Raw genomic sequence first — 18365 nt, 5'->3', positions numbered from 1 at the left:
CTCAACTTGGATTCTTGCCCCCAAGCTACTGATTCTCTACTCTGGCTGCATATAAGAATCACCTAAGGAGCTTTTACAAAATCCTGATGTCCAGGGCTGCTCTGGGAGACTCTGATTTAATTAGTTGGGGGGGTGGGACCTGGGCAAGCCCCCTAGGTGATTCTAATGTGCAGCCAGGGTTGAGAAGCAATCTTCTAAGACAGCCATGGGAGAGGTGCACAGGGAAGAGACGCTTGTAGAACCTCTTTTGATGGTTTAATGGTAACAAGCTTGCTAATGATGTTTACCATGTAAGAAAGGGGGTATTGACAGGATGTAATGCTAGAATCTCTCAGAAGGGTGTTAAGGAAATCTCAGGCAGTCATTTTATCCATTCCCCTTGACTAGTTGGAAATTGGAGAGTGAGAAATATTTATATAGGTTAACAACATTTAAAAACATTTTTAAAGAAAGGAAAACTAATGGGTGAGCAGAATGGCAGAAAGATTGGGTTTCCCCTTTGGGGAAAAAGCAATTCCTGCTATTCCAGAAGAACTCTAAACCACAGCCAGTCTGCCTTCCCACATGCCCTTCTCCGAGGGTTTCTGGACAGGAGTCGTCATCACAGGATGTTTGGAGGATGGATGTGCCTGCCCGATGGCAGCAACAGCTGTTCCTACAGAGGAAGGTGGGTCAACGTAGATATCACTGGGACGAGTAGGATTTCAGTGTAGTTAGCTGGCTTCCTTTCATGACCCCAAATCCCTGTGCATTAGAACTAACCAACTTCCTGGCTTCCCACTGCCTTCTCTCCTGAGCAGCCTGGAGCCTCCCTGGCAAGACCTGGTTCCACTGTTGGCTCTCAGCCTCTCCCTCAGGGAGCAAGTGCATGCACTCACTTTTTCCAGTGGTCTTCTCAGTCTGATTTAATGGATATACCAGGACGGATGACACATCAGCATGGGATCTTTCTTTCGCTTCTTGGGTAATTGTCCTATTAACAGCTGTTCCCGGGAAAGGAGGGTGTGTGTGTGGGGGGCGGGGAGGAGGGTGGCTTCCTGGGTGAAGAAGGACACACCCTGGATTTTACAAGGTTAATCAGTGGGTTCTGGGAAGGAGGTTTACACCTGCTCAGACTTGACCTGGAACTCTAGACAGCGTGGAAGATGGTCTTTCGATCTCCACTCCCTACACAGAGTACTATTAAATATCCTGGGTGCCTACACCCTGCCAGGCCTCACTGCCGGCTGCTGAGATTTTCTCTACGTCTCTGCTCTCCTCAGCCCCTGCAATGGGCTAGCAATTCTTTGTCTTTCCCATTTTTCTTCCCACCTTTCTGTAACTGCTAAGCTAACTACCCCTAGTCATTCTTTTTTTTTTCTCCTAGTCATTCTTTAACCCAATAATACAGTTCCTGATCCAGCTCTCTCCCACTTTACACTCAAATAATTATTATACACATTTAAACATAGTACTTGAAGTTGGGAGGCAAAAGAAAGGGAACAGGATAGTGTGAGCAAAAGACCTCTCCACACTTTTCCCACCCCTTCTCTAAGGATTTTTTTTTTTAACATCTTTATTGGAGTATAATTGCTTTACAATGGTGTGTTAGTTTCTGCTTTATAAGAAAGTGAATCAGCTATACATATACATATATCCCCATATCTCTTCCCTCTTGCGTCTCCCTCCCACCCTCCCTATCCCACCCCTCTAGGTGGTCACAAAGCACCGAGCTGATCTCCCTGTGCTATGCGGCTGCTTCCCACTAGCTATCTGTTTTACATTTGGTAGTGTATATATGTCCATGCCACTCTCTCACTTTGTCCCAGCTTACCCTTCCCCCTCCCCATGTTTCTCTAAGGATTAACATGGAGCCCTTCCTATTCTCAGTGCCTGTAACTCTCTCCACACCCAGGACCCCAGAAAGGAGAGAAAGGAAAAAAGAGGATGGGTAAGAGAGCTATCTTAACAAACTTGTGAGTCATTAAAAAGTGACCAAATGAATTTAGGCTTTCAAAGTGATGTGAGAGTATCACATGGTTATCTCCTCAGTGTGGCTGTCCCACCCACAGTTGCCATTTCAGTGAATGTTTATCTTGATTTCATGTTAGTCTTATATGTACTACATAACTTTATTTCTCATCCCAGGCACCTGGTACCCTGCTATGCAGCTCAAAAGAAACTTGTAAAGTACAAATGGACTGTCCAAAACACTCAGTTTTGTTGGTGCTAAGGTTCCCTGACTCCCCATAGATAAACGATTGCCCAGTTGTTGTTTTTTCAGAACTGTGTCAAGGTTTAAAATTGTTCTCTATTTGCTGTGTCAAACAGATGGCCACTCTTAGTATGCAATTTCTCCTTCTATCTTCTCAAAATAGTCTTGTATTTTAGCCTGGTAACTTTAGTCTAGTCTTGATATCTTTTAGTGCTATGGTTTTAAAATATTTCCTTCTCAACCCCCTTGATATATTTTTAGAGTTACTGATTACACCTTAATTTCTCCTCTTTTCTTATCCAACAGCAGTGTTTACCTTCATGGTCTTATTCAGGGGCTGAAAGGTCATCCATTTTTTTAGATAATATGTCATATCCTTCAAAACCACACCTCCTCCAATTATTGATTTCTGCTTTTAACAGGAACTTTTAATCACAGGCCTGCTTGAGTTCCCCTTCAGTTATTCAGCAAGTACTTTTTATTTATTTATTTAAAAAATGTTTTATTTTATTTCTTGTATTCTGGCGGCACGTGGGATGGTTCTCCAACCAGGGATTGAACCCTGGCCTCCTCAGTGAAAGCGCGGAATCCTAAGCACTAGCCCACCAGGGAACTTCCATAAAATATTTTACTTATTTGTTTGGTAGTACCAGGTCTTAGTTGTGGCAGGTGGGCTCCTTAGCTGTGGCTCGCCAGCTCCTTAGTTGTGGCATGTGAACTCTTAGCTGCAGCATGCATGTGGTATCTAGTTCCCTGACCAGGGATTGAACCCAGGCCCCTCGCATGGGAAGTGCAGAGTCTTAACCACTGCGGCACCAGGGAAGTTCCTTATTTATTTTTTAAAGTCGAGATGTTATTTATTTATTTATTTATTTTTGGCCACACTGTGGGCTTGTGGGATCTCAGTTCCCTGACCAGGGATTGAACTCAGGCCATGGCAGTGAAAGTCTGGAATCCTAACCACTAGACCACCAGGGAACTCCTGGCAAGTATTAAGTATCTGCTATTGCAGGCACTGTCCTAGGTTTTGAAGACTCAACAGTTAATGCACAAAATTCTAGTCCTCATGGGGTTTCTATTTTAGCATTTTCTGGGTGACAAATAGTAAAATGAATAAATAAAACATGTGCTCTCTGAACCCATCTTTTTTTTGGTTAATTATTTATTTTTGGCTGCGCAACGGCTCTCTCTAGTTGTGGGGAACGGGGGCTACTCTTTGTTGCTGTGCACAGGCTTCTCGTTGCAGTGGCTTCTCTTGTTGCGGAGCAAGGGCTCGAGGGGCTCGGGCTTCAGTAGTTGTGGCACTCGGGCTCAGTAGTGGCATGTGGGATCTTCCCCGACCAGGGCTCAAACCTATGTTCCCTGCATTGGCAGGCGGATTCTTAACCACTGCACCACCAGGGAAGTCCCCTTAATCTGTCTTTGAAATGAGTAACTAGTTTTCTGAGGATTCAACGCAGTATACTCCTACATGGTGAAAGTGCATTATAATCTGTGAACCACCCATAATTAAGCCGCCTAATTCTCCAAACACATGATGGACTAGGTGTTCTCATCAAATAAATTACCAGTTGGCCTTGTCCTTGGTTGTATAAGGACCAATGGCTCGCCCATTAGATTAGCAGGATCTTCCAGGGAGTCAAGAATTTGAGTCAATGCCTCTTTTTGTCCCACAGCTAGGAACAACTTACTGCAAACGCCGCCAACTCAGTGACAGCCTAAAAGTGGTCTTTGCACCAGCTGTATGAAAACTACCCGAGTTGTTTAATAAACGGGCAAGGTTATCAGGCTGCCACCCAAGGGTAAGAATCAGAACCTCTGGTGTGGTGCCTCAAAATGTGCAAGTTCAACAACTTCCCAAGGTGATGCTGGAGGTAAACCAATGTTTGGAAATCACAAAGATGTCGGCTAGAAGAGACTGGAGAACACTAGAAACTGAGGAAAGTTCCTGAAAAGCAAAACTAACCTGCGTGGGAGGCTGGGCAGAGGGGGTGTGTGGGGAGGTTGGTACAGAGGAGAAAGTGTTTGTATTATGACAAAAACAACTAATTATGTCACATTCCTCATAATCCCAACGTCCCACCACCGTCGTGGCAAGCCGTCCGCAGGGTTTGCCTGGGACAGGCGGCGTAACGATCCCTGACTGGCAAGGGGCCCAACGCGCAGCCCGCACGGAGCGGAAGCTAGGAGAGCCGTTTCCGCTGCCAGCACCCAAAATGGCGGCACGAGCGTCCCCACCATGCGAAACACATGCTCTGTGCCCCACCTCAGCATCTCAGGTCTTACTGGACTTTTGCAAGTCACCGTGGGAACCCTCAAGGGGGGGACCCCGCACTCCGGCGGCGATACCACCTCCCATTCCCAGCCCTAAGCCCTTATACCCTCGCCAAAGAATGCACTGGAAGCGCTCAGCCTATTAACTTCACTCCGTGCCCAGCCTGTAATACCTCCTGCAGCCGGCGAGCGACGGGCGCACGGCTGAGGGGTCCCGAACGCCGGGCGATAGGGCCTTCGCCCCACTTTATTGGTGGGCCCATGCCGTGGGGCGGGCCTACATGCCCATTGGGCCGTGGACCGTGTCAGTCTTGGGAAATCGGTAAAGGGAGAAGGAGGCGCACTCAGCCATTGGGTTCTCTCTGCTGTCAATCAAAGCGACATCCGGCGACGGCCAATGTCTCCGCTCGTTGATTGGAGAAACGTGTCCCGGGGGAGTACGCGGAGGGCGGGCTTCCGTGTGAGGTAGAAGGAGGGGGCGGGGAGGGAAGCGGAGGCTGGCGAGCTCTAGGCCGGCCGGCGGTGGCGGCGGCAAGGCCTGGCCTCGGGCTGAGCGCCTGCTGTGGCGGCAGCGGCGGACGCCGAGATCAGCAGAGGGTATCAAGCACATTTCTTTCCCTAACGGGAGGGGCGCAGCGCCACGGGGCCGAGGCTTACGGGGTGAAGGGCGGCGGGGTGGAGCTGAGGGGCAGGAGGCGGGAGCGGGCGGCCGAGCGGAGTTCGCGTCGGGGCCGGGCCCTGGGCCTGGCAGGGAGGGGCCGAGAGGCAGTGGAGAAAGCATCTCCGGGGTGGGTTGGACTGGGGAGGGCTGAGAGCCTGAGAAGGCGTGGTGTTAGGCCCAGGCTTGGGAGCGGGGTGGGGCCATAAGGGCGGAGGGCGGGGTGGGGTTTGGCCGTCAGGGTGGGTCAAGGCCAGGAAAGTAGCACTTGTTCGCTGCTGCCCAGAGGCTAGAAGTCGAGGCGCCAGGAGCGGCATGGCGACTTGGTCCCAGCCGGACTCGGGTATCCGGGGCAGGGTGGGACCGGGCTCAGGCCTGGCCTTACTCGATCTTTAAGGGACCTTGTCCGGTTTCTCGAACTTAATTGGCTCTTGGGAGGTTTTTAGTAGTAAATTGCGTGAGAATTGGAGGGAAGTGTAAGCAGGAATTCTGGGTCGCAATTATGTTTACTCCAACCAGATAAGGGCGTGTGTGTGTGTGTGTATGTGTATATATCCCTCTTTCTCTTTAGGATGAAGTTCGTAGATGGGTCACAGCAGTGAACAGGAGAGAGCTATGTCGTGGTTTATGAGGTTAATGGAAGCTCAGAAGTAGAGACTAGAAAGTGAAAGGCAGCTTTACTCCCTCCCCACTTGGCTATCTGGGTTGAAGACTTGGCCATATCCTTCTGCTTTGGATCAGAAGGTCACGTGAATGAAAATAAAACCTGCCTATTCAAATTCTGGACCTAATAATCCTGCCTCAGGGCCCCCCATCTCGTCAGTACCCGCATTTTTTTAAAATGTGAGAGTGATAGGAAAGGGAAATCAGATTTTAAAGTTGGAAAAACAAAAGGCGTTATTCTTTTCTATGATGTGGTGGTTGTCTTCTTGTCCTTTTACTCTCACCCATTAATAATCTCTCCCTCCCTTTTAGAACTTGAAGGCACAAGAATTGTAGGCAGTTTTATACTGAGAGAGGAGAAACAAACTTTCTTTTAAGATAGGAAATGGACTTCTCACGCTAAAAATAGAAGCTGGGTAGTGTGTATGGGGTGGGGGGAGGGTTGGTAAATCAGACAACGTGTAAAGTATTTTGGATGCCCTGGGCATTATCTGCTTATCCAAAATGAACCACCTTTTAGGGTGCTGCAGAATTAATATCCAGAAACTGAGGTCCCTTGTGAGCAATACCTTCCTCTCATAGTTGTTCTGTCTGTAACAGGTTTTCATGTTTTGTTTTTCTTGGAGTATAATAACTGATTTCTTTTTAAATAAAAAATAAAAGTGGCCTTTTAATGTGTTTCCTACCTCTGCCTTGGTCATGGCATGAAAATTATGGAATCTTATCCTGTTGCTTTTGTGATTCCCATTTCAGGTTTCTTTGGAAACCCCCCTGGTAAGTGTGGAGGAGGCGGGACACTCTGACCCAAGACAAAAGGCCTGTAGCTCCAGCCAAAGGAAATAAACCTTAGGAGAGAGAAGGAAAAAAAATATCCATCAGCTGTTCCCGAGAACAACCTGCAGTGAAATTTACAGAGAGGACAACTAATGTGAGTGAGGAAGTGACTGTATGTGGACTGTGGAGACAGTAAGTCACGTGGGCCCTGAGGGCCTGGACTGGGTTAGGAAACAGTTGTACTTTCAGAGGTGAGGTGTCAAGAAGGGAAAAGTGAATGTGGTCTGGAGTGTGGCCTTGGCTCCAAGGGGTGTGCTTTCCTCTGAGGCTGTCAGGAAGCTCAGCCCCTGTGTTCTGCCAGGGTGGGGTACAGGGTTTGGCACTGAAGAGGGTAACTTGCTGGCTGGAGCAGCAGAGCAGTGGCCTTGATTTGTCTTTTGGAAGATTTAAAAACCAAAAAGCATAAACATTCTGGTCCTTCAGCAATGCTTTCTCTGAAGAAATACTTAACGGAAGGACTCCTCCAGTTCACCATTCTGCTGAGTTTGATCGGGGTGCGGGTGGACGTGGATACTTACCTGACCTCGCAGCTCCCCCCGCTCCGGGAGATCATCCTGGGGCCCAGTTCTGCCTATACTCAGACCCAGTTCCACAACCTGAGGAATACCTTGGATGGCTATGGTATCCACCCCAAGAGCATAGACCTGGACAATTACTTCACTGCCCGGCGGCTCCTCAGTCAGGTGAGGGCCCTGGACAGGTTCCAGGTGCCAACCACTGAGGTTAACGCCTGGCTGGTCCACCGGGATCCGGAGGGGTCTGTCTCTGGCAGCCAGCCCAGCTCGGGCCTCGCCCTCGAGAGTTCCAGTGGTCTCCAAGATGTGACAGGCCCAGACAACGGGGTGCGAGAAAGCGAAACGGAGCAGGGATTCAGTGAAGATTTGGAGGATTTGGGGGCTGTAGCCCCTCCAGTCAGTGGAGACTTAACCAAAGAGGTTAGTGGTGACGTGGAGGGGAGGGTGGGAAGGGTCTGGGGTTGCGGGGGTGGGCTGAAGGGTGGTCCTGAAGGAGTGTAGTAATAGTAGTAAGCCCTGCAAAGAACCAGAGAGGTTCCGGGGGGTCTCAGGCATTGTTCTGGGATAGGAGTGGGCTAGATTGTCTGACTAAGATTGGGGGTTGGGAGCATTTCCTGGTGTTGAACCATTGACCCACCTCTAAATGAACTGTCAGGGCAGTGGGAGGTCCTTAGAACATGCCTGTGTGTTTACTGCTTGGATTTCAACATGACTCCTGGAGGCCTGGGGTGGGGGAGGGAGTCATGTTATGATGGGCTTTGATGCGGTGTATGTTCGTTGCTAAGACACAAATATTTTGTGGACTGTTGCCTTGTACCTCCCCCCACATCAAAACACACCTACGTATTCTGAAGTTCTCCTCCTTTGTGGTCAGGCCTGTTGTGGTGGTAAGGTCCTGATAAGTCTCCTCTCCTGGGTCTGAGCCAAGGGGTAGATTTAGATAGTTATTCTTGGCCAGGAGAGGGCCAAGGCTCCCATTCTTTGCTAAAGGCCCACTGCAGCGAGTAGGGACGGGAGGGATGGATGGGAACTAGAAGAGAAACTGCATTCTGCTGCTGAAGGCAGCTTGCTTTGAGCTGTCAGAGGTCTGAACTGACGAGTGGCTGACACACTGTTGTGGGCAGAAGGTGATGCAGTCGCCTCTAACCATGTTAAATGGTTTCTGCTGCCCCTCCCCCACCAATGTGATAAGACTGCTTTGAGCTCTGCGTTTGGACCTGTCTTGCCACTCAGTCTTACGGAGCTTGGGAAAAGATCCAGTTCAGTCGCTGGCCATTAGGGAAGGAGGAGGCTGGATTGCACTGGGCTGGGTTTTCCAGAGCTGAGTCTTGAGGCGGGGGTGCATGGGGGGAGTGTTTGGGAAGAGGGAGTGTGGAGGTATGTTAAAAGTTTTACAGATGCTGTAGAACTTGGCTCTTTCTGCATACCAGTCAGACCAGGTTTTGCCTACCATCCCGCGTTGAAGCCTGTTCTAAGCTCGGTTCTCTGAATGTTAGTGACTGTCAAATCATGTGGCTTTCTCTGGGCCAGTGGTCCTCAACTGGGGATGATTTTGTCCATCAGGGAACATGTGGCAGTGTCTAGAGACAGCTTTGGTTGTCACAACTGGAGAAGGTGTTATTGGCATCTAGTGGAGAGAGGCATGGGATGCTGCCGAACTTCCTAAAAGGCATAGGACAGCCCCTAAATAACAGGTTGATCTGGCCCCAAATGTCAGTAGTGCCAGGGTTGCTCTGTGCTTAGCTGGCTCACATTGGCTCTACTTTGAGAGAGACTAGAATTACCTGCGTATGGGAGTCGTGAGCACTCCTTGCCTTGCAGTGCCTCTTTTCTGAGATTCTTACAGTGCCACCTCTCTTCTGCTTCCTCTGTTATTTACCTTCAACTGGACTCCAGTCTTGGCACAGTGGTCTGAAGAAGTATGCCTCCCAGCCTCCTCTTCCATCATCCCACCCACGGTAGCTCCTCAAGGGGTAGATGTAATTGGGCTTGGGAACCCTGCTGCTGGTAACCCAGCAGGCATAGCTTCATTCCTCTTCCTGCAGGGATCTCTCCTGGGATGGGGTGGGATGGGATGTTTTCAATGTAATTGGCTGGGTTGGGGTGGAATGGGATGGGACTTTGACCCTGCTTGCCTCCATTTCTTGATCTTCGTGAAGTTTGTGCTTTCCCTGACACCAGGCTTTCACTGCTCCCTTTGGAGATTGGGGGTGGGTTAGCGTTAGGGGCCCAGGCTGGGTATGGGGGAAGAGAGGATTTTTGTGTGTCTAGAACATTATTTCCTCAGCAACTCAGGGATAAAAATACCCAGGTCCAGAGCATGTGACAGGCACTGCTGGAGCTGGTATTATCCTTGGGTGGCAGCACTCCCCTGCTGCCAGACCTGTTCGATGGACAGCTATAGCCCAGGCCCTTGTCAGGGATAGGATTCCCCTCGAGGTTGGCACTCTGCCCAGAGAGGGGGGTGGCCTGTGTACAGCTCTTTGCAGGCGAGGAGGAGCACTCTGCGACCAAGGAGAACATACTGTCCCTGACCTGACCTTAGGCTCAAGGGGAGCAGCAGTGAGGATGGGAGCCAGAATTGTGACCCTGATTCTGTCAGGGGCATTCTTCCTGCTTTAGAGATGTAAGCCGGGGCTCAGGCAGAGATGGCTCTTGAACAAAGCCTGGGGTAAAAAGAAAGTGGGGGGCAGGGGGGACATGTTTGTGTCCAGGACGTTGCGGAGCACCTGTCTCCTTCAGTGCTGGCGTTCAGGCTCCTGTCTCCCTCCTCTTGCCTGGGGCTAGGCCTGGCCGGCACTGTGACATCCCTGCATTTGTGCAGATGGATTTCCCCCTTCCTCTTGCCTAGCTTGTTGTAGGGTGACAAAGCCCCTGGTTCCCAGTGGATCTGGGTGCACTGGGTTCCTGCCCAGGCTAGCTTTTTGAGCCTTGGGTTTGAGGACGACTGGCCACAGCCCTCCTGAGGAACGGGAAAACTCCTTACACTTCCAGGGAAGAACTTAGATTCCCGAAGAAGCTGTGGGAGGAGTGTCTGCCCAGTCCTGAGTCCCAGTCCTGAGTGGGCTGGGTAAGCAGGATGCGACAGGAGGTAGAGTGGCACCCCTTCCCCCCAGGGCGCTCTCACTGCGCCACCCCGGCTGGCTGACTGGGCTGGGTGGGGCTGCCCGCCCCTGGGTGCGTCTCCTTGAGGAGACGGAGGCGGCCGGGGATGGGCTGGTTCCTTGCGGCAGCTTCTCCAGCTGCCCTGGTGCAGAGATTGGCTCCCGGCTGCAGCTAGGTAACAGGCGGTGGGAGGGGATTGGCTCCTTCCGCATCTCCAGCGGAGACTTGGGGGAGGAGATTGGCTCTCGTCGCAGCCTAGGTAACGACAGTGGGAGGGGATTGGCTCTTTCCGCAGCCCAGCTGCTGACCTGGGGGAGGGGATTGGCTCTCCGCAGCCTCAGCAGTGACCTGCGGGGTGGGAGGGGGAGGGGATTGGCTCCTTGCTGCAGCCTAGGTAACAAGTTTGGGGGGCGTGGGGAGGGGGAGAGAGGGAGGAGCGGGAGGATAGGCCCAGGAGGGAGCTTGCTTTCCTCTGCAGCTTGAGCACGGAGCATGGGGTGGGAGTCCCATCTCACTGCAGCCTCTGCGGTGAGCTCAGGGTGGGGGCTGCCGGGCGCCTGAGTGGAATTGGGGTTGTGAGGTGGGAGGGGGCTGCTCCAGGATGGAGGAAGGGGGCTGGGCTGGGCCGCCCAGGCAGCAGCACGGGCGGGGCACCCTCCTTGGGCCCCTCGGAGCTAGCAAGGGGCCACCCTTCCAGCCTGGTGTGCTCCCTGCGAGCCAAGAGCTCCTTGGAGCCCCCTGTCCGGCTGCCCAGCACCAGCTGCCCTGGGGCTCATCTCGCACACCATGACCCGCCTGGACCGCAGCTCTCACAGTGGTGGGGGCCATGCCAAAGGGAGCCGGCCCCTTAACTCTTTGGTGGCTGGTCACCGGGTGGCCCAGCCCCCCTCTGCTCCTGGGTCCAGGGCTTCTGTTCAGGTTGGTATATGTGGGGAGACTGCAGGGAGAGGTACACCTGGGAGGTCTTAGGATCAGGGAGGCTTACTGTGGGAGAGGGATACCTGGTCAGATCTAGGGAGGTGGGTCTAATCTAAGGATACTGCTTTCTGGAAAGTGTCTGCCTTTTAATCTCTGACTGGAAGGCAACAGTTTAGGGTTTCTTTAACTGCAGGGGGTGGCATGTACAGGAAACCCGAACGCCTCATATTTATTGGGGTTGTACGCTGGTGGCATTGGGGGTAGCAGGTGGAGCCGGAACTAATCAGGAGCCGCCAGCGTAGAGTGAGAGGGAGGCATTTTGGTGCCCGGGGCGGCAGTTGTGGCTGGGCAGTGATGGGGGCTATGTCCTTGAGTGGGTTGCCTGATGGGAGTCAGTGAGTCCTGGGGTGTGGTAAGGGAGTGAGAGCACTGGTTTGTGGGGACACCGTGGGGCTGGCCTTGGCAGGGGTGGGGTGTCCAGTGAGGATCATCTGACTGCCTGAGGCTCTCCGGGGATTGAGGCAGCTTGCTGGGATCAGCTGAGAGTGGGCATTCTGTTCTGGCAGGGATGGATCTTGAGGTGAGCCTGGACTGAGAATTGTGGGTGTTCAGCCTTACTCCTGCCTCATCCAGGGAAGGGGGAACGGCTGTAGGAAGGGCTGGATAGCCTGTCGTTGTCATTGGTTGCATCAGGTGGTTGCAAATGCAGGGATTTTCCTCTCCAGTCCACCCCACCCCTTTATGCAAATGAAATGGCACCACAGGCTGATGCAAGTCTGGCCACTGCGAAGCAATTTTGCTTGACAGTTCACTCTTGCTTGCCATGGCCAGCTTTCTACAAACCAAGTTTTGAGGGATTCCCATTCCCGAAATGGGAAGTGTCTCCTCCTTCCCCCTTTCTTCTTAAGTAGTGGTAAGATGGCCCTGCTTTTTGGCCTGGCTGTGCCTCTGGTTCAGATCCTAAGCCCGCAGACCGGTATGGTGATGGTTGTGCTAGTGGTTTTCGCTAGCTCTTTTTTTTTTTTTTTTTTGGAGGCTGGTGTCTGGAAATGGATGAATGAAGCCGTGCTGGTACGGAGGGGACAGGGGGTAGAGTCTGGCAGGTGTAGATTGGGAGGGGCCCCACCCGGGAGTAGTTGGGGTGATGCTAGCAGAAACCTCTGAGGGGCAGGACAGGGAGGGGCCCCTGGACCCCAGAGCTAAAGTCATGATGCTCTGTCTTTCAGGACATAGATCTGATTGACATCCTTTGGCGACAGGATATTGACCTGGGGGCTGGGCGTGAGATTTTTGACTACAGTCATCGCCAGAAGGAGCAGGATGTGGATAAGGAGCTGCAAGATGGAGCAGAGCAGGAGGACACCTGGCCAGGCGAGGGTGCAGAAGCTCTGGCACGAAACTTGCTAGTGGATGGAGAGACTGGGGAGAGCTTCCCTGCACAGGTACTCCTGCCTCTGCCCACTTCTAGAAACTTCTCTTTAGGGAAGGCAGGTTGTGTCTGTGGGATGGGCCTGAATGTATATCTTGGGTTGGGGTCTCTAAGTCACAGTGGTGGCTGAGGAAGCGGGAGTAGAAGAGCAGCAGCAGCGGAGGGGCCGCGCCTTGGTAACGAACAGCACATGGGAGGCAGAGCATCTAGCGGCTTTCTGCTTGCGTCAGAACCCCCCACTCTCTTCTCCCCTGGAGTTTGGGACTCAGGGCCAGCCGACAGCCTGGGAACGGAGGGCGAGTGTAGGCCTGCAACCATGCAGGGCCTCCTTCAAGCTTCCCCTTGGAAAGGCTGGGGAAGGGGCTTCGGCCCACAGGCAGCCAAGGCCCGGGTCAGTCAGACTTAACAGTTGCTGTTGCCACAGGTGCCTGGTGGGGAGGACCAGACAGCCCTGTCCCTGGAAGAGTGCCTTAGGCTGCTGGAGGCCACCTGCCCCTTTGGGGAGAATGCTGAGGTGAGCAGGACTCCAGGGAGAGCCCACTGAGTCAGCAGGGCAGCCTGCACACAGTGTGTCTCTCTGTGGCTGCCTGAGGGGCCGGCTTTTGGTGTTGGCCTTGTCCTGGCTGCTGGGGGTGAATTCAGAGGAAGGAAGAAACAGAACCTCAGGTGGTAGTCTCGGGGAGGAAAGCAGAAGGTGGTCTTTCCTCCTCCCCTGTTAAACCCTCTGTGTTTTGCCCTAGTTTCCAGCAGACATTTCCAGCATAACAGAAGCAGTGCCTAGTGAGAGTGAGCCCCCAGGTCTTCAAAACAATCTTTTGTCTCCTCTCCTGACGGGGACAGAGTCTCCATTTGATTTGGAACAGCAGTGGCAAGATCTCATGTCCATCATGGAAATGCAGGTAGGATTATCAGAACCAGGCACAAACCTCTCGGACTTTGTGTGGGGTGTCTTCATACTCAGTTGCTTTTCCACTTCTGGGAAAAGAGAGAGTAACACCTTTCTGATCCATAGGAAAGTGGGGACACTGAGAGGTAACTGTCCACGTGTCAGTAGGTGGTGGTGTCAGGATTGGGGTTTGGGTTAAAGCCCCGGGGCTGAGGCTTCTAACACAGGCCTGCCTCCTAGGTGCGCCTCCTTCTTTCCCTTCAGGCAGATAATCACTGGGCTGGGTGTTTCCTAGGTTTAGCATTAATAAAAGCTGACATTATTGTAGTGCTTTACAGCCATTGTATTTCACTTGGCCCTCGGGATCATCTAGTCAGCCCTTTATTATATTAAACGTGAGGACACTGAATCTCAAAGAGAGACTGAGTGAAATGCTCCTGGTCTTACAGCAAGTGGTGCAGCTAGGCTTTCTTACTCCAAGGCTGGGTGTACTTTTCACTGTGCTGATTCTGCAGTGTTAGGTGCTTTTTTCCTCTCCTCCATGATGGGGGAGTCTGGGCCAAACATGACCTGGAGCTGATCAGTCCTGCCTTGGGGTGGAGTCCACAGGGAGGAACCCGTCTCTGCCAGGCATGATGGATCAAGCGGGGCCAGGAGCTGATGCTGTGGGCTGTGGTTTCCTGTCTCTTGCCTTTACACCCATGCAGCTGTGCCTATGTTGGGTGCCTGCTATCGTGAGCCCCCAGCCACACCTGGGGATGGAGTCTGCGCTAAGTGAACGGTGATGCTCTTCTCCCCTCCCAGGCCATGGAAGTGAACACATCAACAAGTGAAATCCTGTACGATGCCCCTCCAGGAGACCCACTGAGCACCAACTACAGCCTTGCCCCCAACACTCCCATCAATCAGAATGTCAGCCTGCATCAGGCGTCCCTGGGGGGCTGCAGCCAGGACTTCTCACTCTTCAGCCCGGAGGTGGAGAGCCTGCCTGTGGCCGGCAGCTCCACGCTGCTCCCGCTGGTCCCCAGCAATTCCACCAGCCTCAACTCCACCTTTGGTTCCACCAACCTGGCAGGGCTCTTCTTTCCACCCCAGCTGAATGGCACAGCCAATGACACAGCAGGCCCTGAGCTGCCTGACCCACTCGGGGGTCTGTTAGATGAAGCCATGCTAGATGAGATCAGCCTGATGGACCTGGCCATTGAAGAAGGCTTTAACCCCGTGCAGGCCTCCCAGCTCGAAGAGGAATTTGACTCTGACTCAGGCCTCTCCTTGGACTCCAGCCATAGCCCTTCCTCCCTGAGCAGCTCTGAAGGTAGTTCTTCCTCCTCCTCGTCCTCCTCCTCCTCTTCTTCCTCTTCCTCTTCCTCTGCTTCTTCCTCAGCCTCTTCCTCCTTTTCTGAGGAAGGTGCAGTTGGCTACAGTTCTGACTCTGAGACCTTGGATCTGGAAGAGGCTGAGGGCGCTGTGGGCTACCAGCCCGAGTATTCCAAGTTCTGCCGCATGAGCTACCAGGACCCAGCTCAGCTCTCCTGCCTGCCCTATTTGGAGCATGTGGGCCACAACCACACATACAACATGGCACCCAGTGCCCTCGACTCTGCTGACCTGCCACCACCCAGCACCCTCAAGAAGGGCAGCAAGGAGAAGCAGGCCGACTTCCTGGACAAACAGATGAGCCGGGATGAGCATCGAGCCCGAGCCATGAAGATCCCCTTCACCAACGACAAGATCATCAACCTGCCTGTGGAGGAGTTCAACGAGCTGCTGTCCAAGTACCAGCTGAGTGAAGCCCAGCTGAGCCTCATCCGTGACATCCGGCGCCGTGGCAAGAACAAGATGGCGGCGCAGAACTGCCGCAAGCGCAAGCTGGACACCATCCTGAACCTGGAGCGGGATGTGGAGGACCTGCAGCGCGATAAAGCCCGGCTGCTGCGGGAGAAGGTTGAGTTCCTCCGGTCCCTGCGGCAGATGAAGCAGAAGGTCCAGAGCTTGTACCAGGAAGTGTTTGGGCGGCTGCGGGATGAGAACGGGCGGCCCTACTCGCCCAGTCAGTATGCGCTGCAGTATGCCGGGGATGGCAGCGTCCTCCTCATTCCCCGCACCTTGGCTGACCAGCAGGCCCGGCGGCAGGAGAGGAAGCCGAAGGACCGGAGAAAGTGAGCCTGGGGAGGAAGGGGGTTGACGCTCACCGAGATGGAAACTGGAGAAGGGCTGGGCCTGGACCTGGACCTACAGCGGGGACTTTAATGCCTTCTTATCCAATAGATCTCAGATGGGATGACTGCGGGTCAGTGGACAGGAAGAGGCAGGCGCAGGCGCTGTCTGGCTCAGCTTCCCCCACTGAGGGGGGTGGAAGTGGCCAGACCGTTTGGGTGGACAGGGTCCTCACCCCTACCCTTTTCCTTTGAGGGAAGGGTGGTGCTGGCATTGCTGGAGGCCGAAAAAGGGAAAGTAAGGGACTTGTGAGAGGAGAGGAAAGTAGTAGAAAGTCTCATTCCTGGAAGGAAGGAAGGAAGGAAGGAAAACAGAAAACCCAGAAAAATCAAAGCGGGAAGAAAATCAGAGGGCAGGTTAAGTTGGCTCTGGCCAGGATTCCAGGCAGCAGGTTTTAGAGGGGACTAGATTACTGGTGTGAGTAAACCCCACTTCAGCCTAGGGGAGGGGTGGAACACGGAGTCGGTTCTGAGAGGGGCCTGTGAACTCTTCCTGCTCCTGCACTTTGGCATCCCTGACGGGGAGCTCTCGGATAATATCACCTGTGAGGTTTCCATCAGAGGGGAGCCCCTGGGACCCGACACTGGCTTGGAGGGTTAGGATCAAAGGGTAGAGTCAACAGGCAGGGGTCGTGAGGCCTCATGCTGCAGCAGCCCCAACACCAAGCATGTCACTCACTGCCCTGCCATACATCTTCCTCTGTGCCCAGTCACCCCTGAGCTGAGGCTCCCACGTCTCCATCAGAGCCTGCATGCGAATGCTGTTCTCTTCCCACCCGTGTGCCCCCGCCCCTCACCAGCTGCCTGGAGCTCTTCTGGAGCTGGGGTGCTGGCAGTGCCCACAGGGCTGGGCCTGCAGCCTCCTGGGAGCTGCTCTGAGGCAGGGGGATGATGTGGAGAAGCCAGGCAGTATTCAGCACAACACTGGGGAGTGACCCTTCCCTCAGGCCTCCCCTACCAACAACTGGGCTTTGTCACTGGAAAGACAAAAAACTACAAAACCCAGCAGCAACAACAAAAACTAGTCCTCTTAGAGTTTCTTGCGCTTTGATTTTTTTAGGGCTTGAGCCCTGTTTCACTTATAGGGTCTAGAATGCTTGTGTTGAGTAAAAAGGAGATACCAATATTCAAAGCTGCTAAATGTTCTCTTTGCCATAAAGACTCCGTGTAACCGTGTGAACACTTGGGATTTTTCTCCTCTGTCCCGAGGTCTCTGTCTTTCTTTTTTGGGTTTCTTTCTAGGAGACTGAGAAATGCATGTAACAGGGGCTGAGGGTACCCCTCCCTCAGGCTCTTGGCCACAGGCAGCTTCTCCACACCCCCAGTTTAGCAAGGGCTCCTGGAGGACCGCCTGGGGGAGGCAGAGAGGGGAGCGCCAAGGTGGCCAGGTGGTTCCAGGACCACAGTGTCTCTAACTGTTGCCACTGCTGTCCCCACCTCGGCCTGGGTCTGGAGCATTGTCTGCCCCAGGCTAGCAGGAATGAGTTGAAGGGGGGAAGCACTGATTCTCCTCCCTGCTTAGGTGGGGAGGCATTCTAACTGAGCAGTAGGGATAGAAGGCACGAGCCTGGGAAGTGCTTTTATAAATTATTTTCCTTGTAGATTTTATTTTTAATTTATCTCTGTGACCTGCCAGGGAGAGGAGAGAGAGATGCTGTGAGCACATGACAAAATAAAATAAAATAAAATGGATGATTTATTCTCAAGTGCAATTTTTCCCTATTTTGAGTTTAAATTGAGAGTAAAGGAAACAGGCCCCATGAGGAGAGGACTGGCCATTGTGTGGCTAAGGCAGAGCTCTTAGGGGAAAGTGGGTGGAGAGCAGAGGAGGTTGACAATGAAGAATTTAGAAAGACAAGAGTCTTAAATACTGTATTAAAGCTTCCAGACAGGGGTTATGTACCTTTCTGTAGGGTTTGCCAGCTGAATCCTTTTAGACGAAGGATTCAGAATCCTTTTTGGCCTTTCTCGTAGGGCTAGGCTAGGTGGGTGTTGTCACCTGGCCCAGCTCCTTACCTGTCTTCCTGTGGCAAACTGCATTTTTAATATTGATTGTGCTGTTATTTCTCTGGTGGCCCCACCTACCAAGGGGGTGCAGAGCTTTGGAGCGTAGTCACAGTGATGACGGTGATGGCAGAAACCCAAGAGATCTACAGGACCAGCACACGCCAAGCACTTCACTATAATAGCAGGGCCACGGAACCAGAGAACAGAAAGCTAGACCCCAGGGTTTAAGGCATTTGAAAGCTCTCCAGCTGAGGTGACCAGAATCTGTTCTCCCTCAAAATAATACAAAAAGCCTGTAAAGAGTTGAATGCTTTAAGGTACTGGATGGTTGCTGGAACAGCCACATGCGCATCTAGGGGTAGGTACTTAACAAATGTCCAAGTAATGAATGCCCACCTGGCAGTCTCTGTGAGATTACCAGATGAAGTTTAGGACTGGAAGCTGTGATCCTCCTCATGAAACCTGTGATCTTGAACTCCCCATGTACCACTGTATGACCTGGCTTAGCCCAGTCCTTTAATGATGCTACTAGAGTTTATCCTATGGGGTGAATAGAATTCTGGGAATAACACTGAGTTCTTTTTTGTTTCAATTTACAATGTCTTTTGCCCCCCCTCTAGTTGGAACGGGTTGGTCCTATCAAACGAGCTTTTTCCTAATTAGTAA

The 18365-nt window shown here is 52.6% G+C and overlaps 1 protein-coding gene across 6 annotated transcripts; it reads left to right on the top strand.

The window, feature by feature from the left end:
- The first annotated feature begins 4927 nt into the window (after window positions 1-4927).
- Window positions 4928-17391, top strand: NFE2L1 (NFE2 like bZIP transcription factor 1). 6 transcript variants are annotated; one of them, XM_060133948.1, is made up of 6 exons: window positions 4928-5065; window positions 6543-7558; window positions 12421-12603; window positions 13015-13104; window positions 13331-13489; window positions 14281-17391. In XM_060133948.1, the coding sequence occupies exons 2-6, from the start codon at window positions 7049-7051 to the stop codon at window positions 15637-15639; spliced, it is 2301 nt and encodes a 766-aa protein (XP_059989931.1). In that variant the 5' UTR covers window positions 4928-5065; window positions 6543-7048; the 3' UTR covers window positions 15640-17391. The 6 variants fall into 6 exon arrangements, with proteins under 6 accessions (XP_059989931.1, XP_059989929.1, XP_059989932.1 ...); XM_060133946.1 differs by having other exon boundaries at window positions 12388-12603; XM_060133947.1 differs by lacking the exon at window positions 4928-5065 and adding an exon at window positions 5375-5469 and having other exon boundaries at window positions 12388-12603.
- The last annotated feature ends 974 nt before the right edge of the window (window positions 17392-18365 follow it).

The sequence above is a fragment of the Lagenorhynchus albirostris genome, chromosome 20 (assembly GCF_949774975.1).
Source record: "Lagenorhynchus albirostris chromosome 20, mLagAlb1.1, whole genome shotgun sequence".
Taxonomy (NCBI): Eukaryota; Metazoa; Chordata; class Mammalia; order Artiodactyla; family Delphinidae; genus Lagenorhynchus; species Lagenorhynchus albirostris.
Note: the sequence above shows the minus strand (reverse complement) of the source record. Positions and strands in the feature narration are given on the sequence as shown.

Coding starts and splice junctions, on each gene's coding strand:
- NFE2L1 (XM_060133946.1), top strand. CDS start 7,049: ATGCTTTCTCTGAAGAAATACTTAACGGAAGGACTCCTCCAGTTCACC. Junction 13,105..13,330: donor CCTTTGGGGAGAATGCTGAG/GTGAGCAGGACT, acceptor GTTTTGCCCTAG/TTTCCAGCAGACATTTCCAG. Junction 13,490..14,280: donor TGTCCATCATGGAAATGCAG/GTAGGATTATCA, acceptor CTCCCCTCCCAG/GCCATGGAAGTGAACACATC.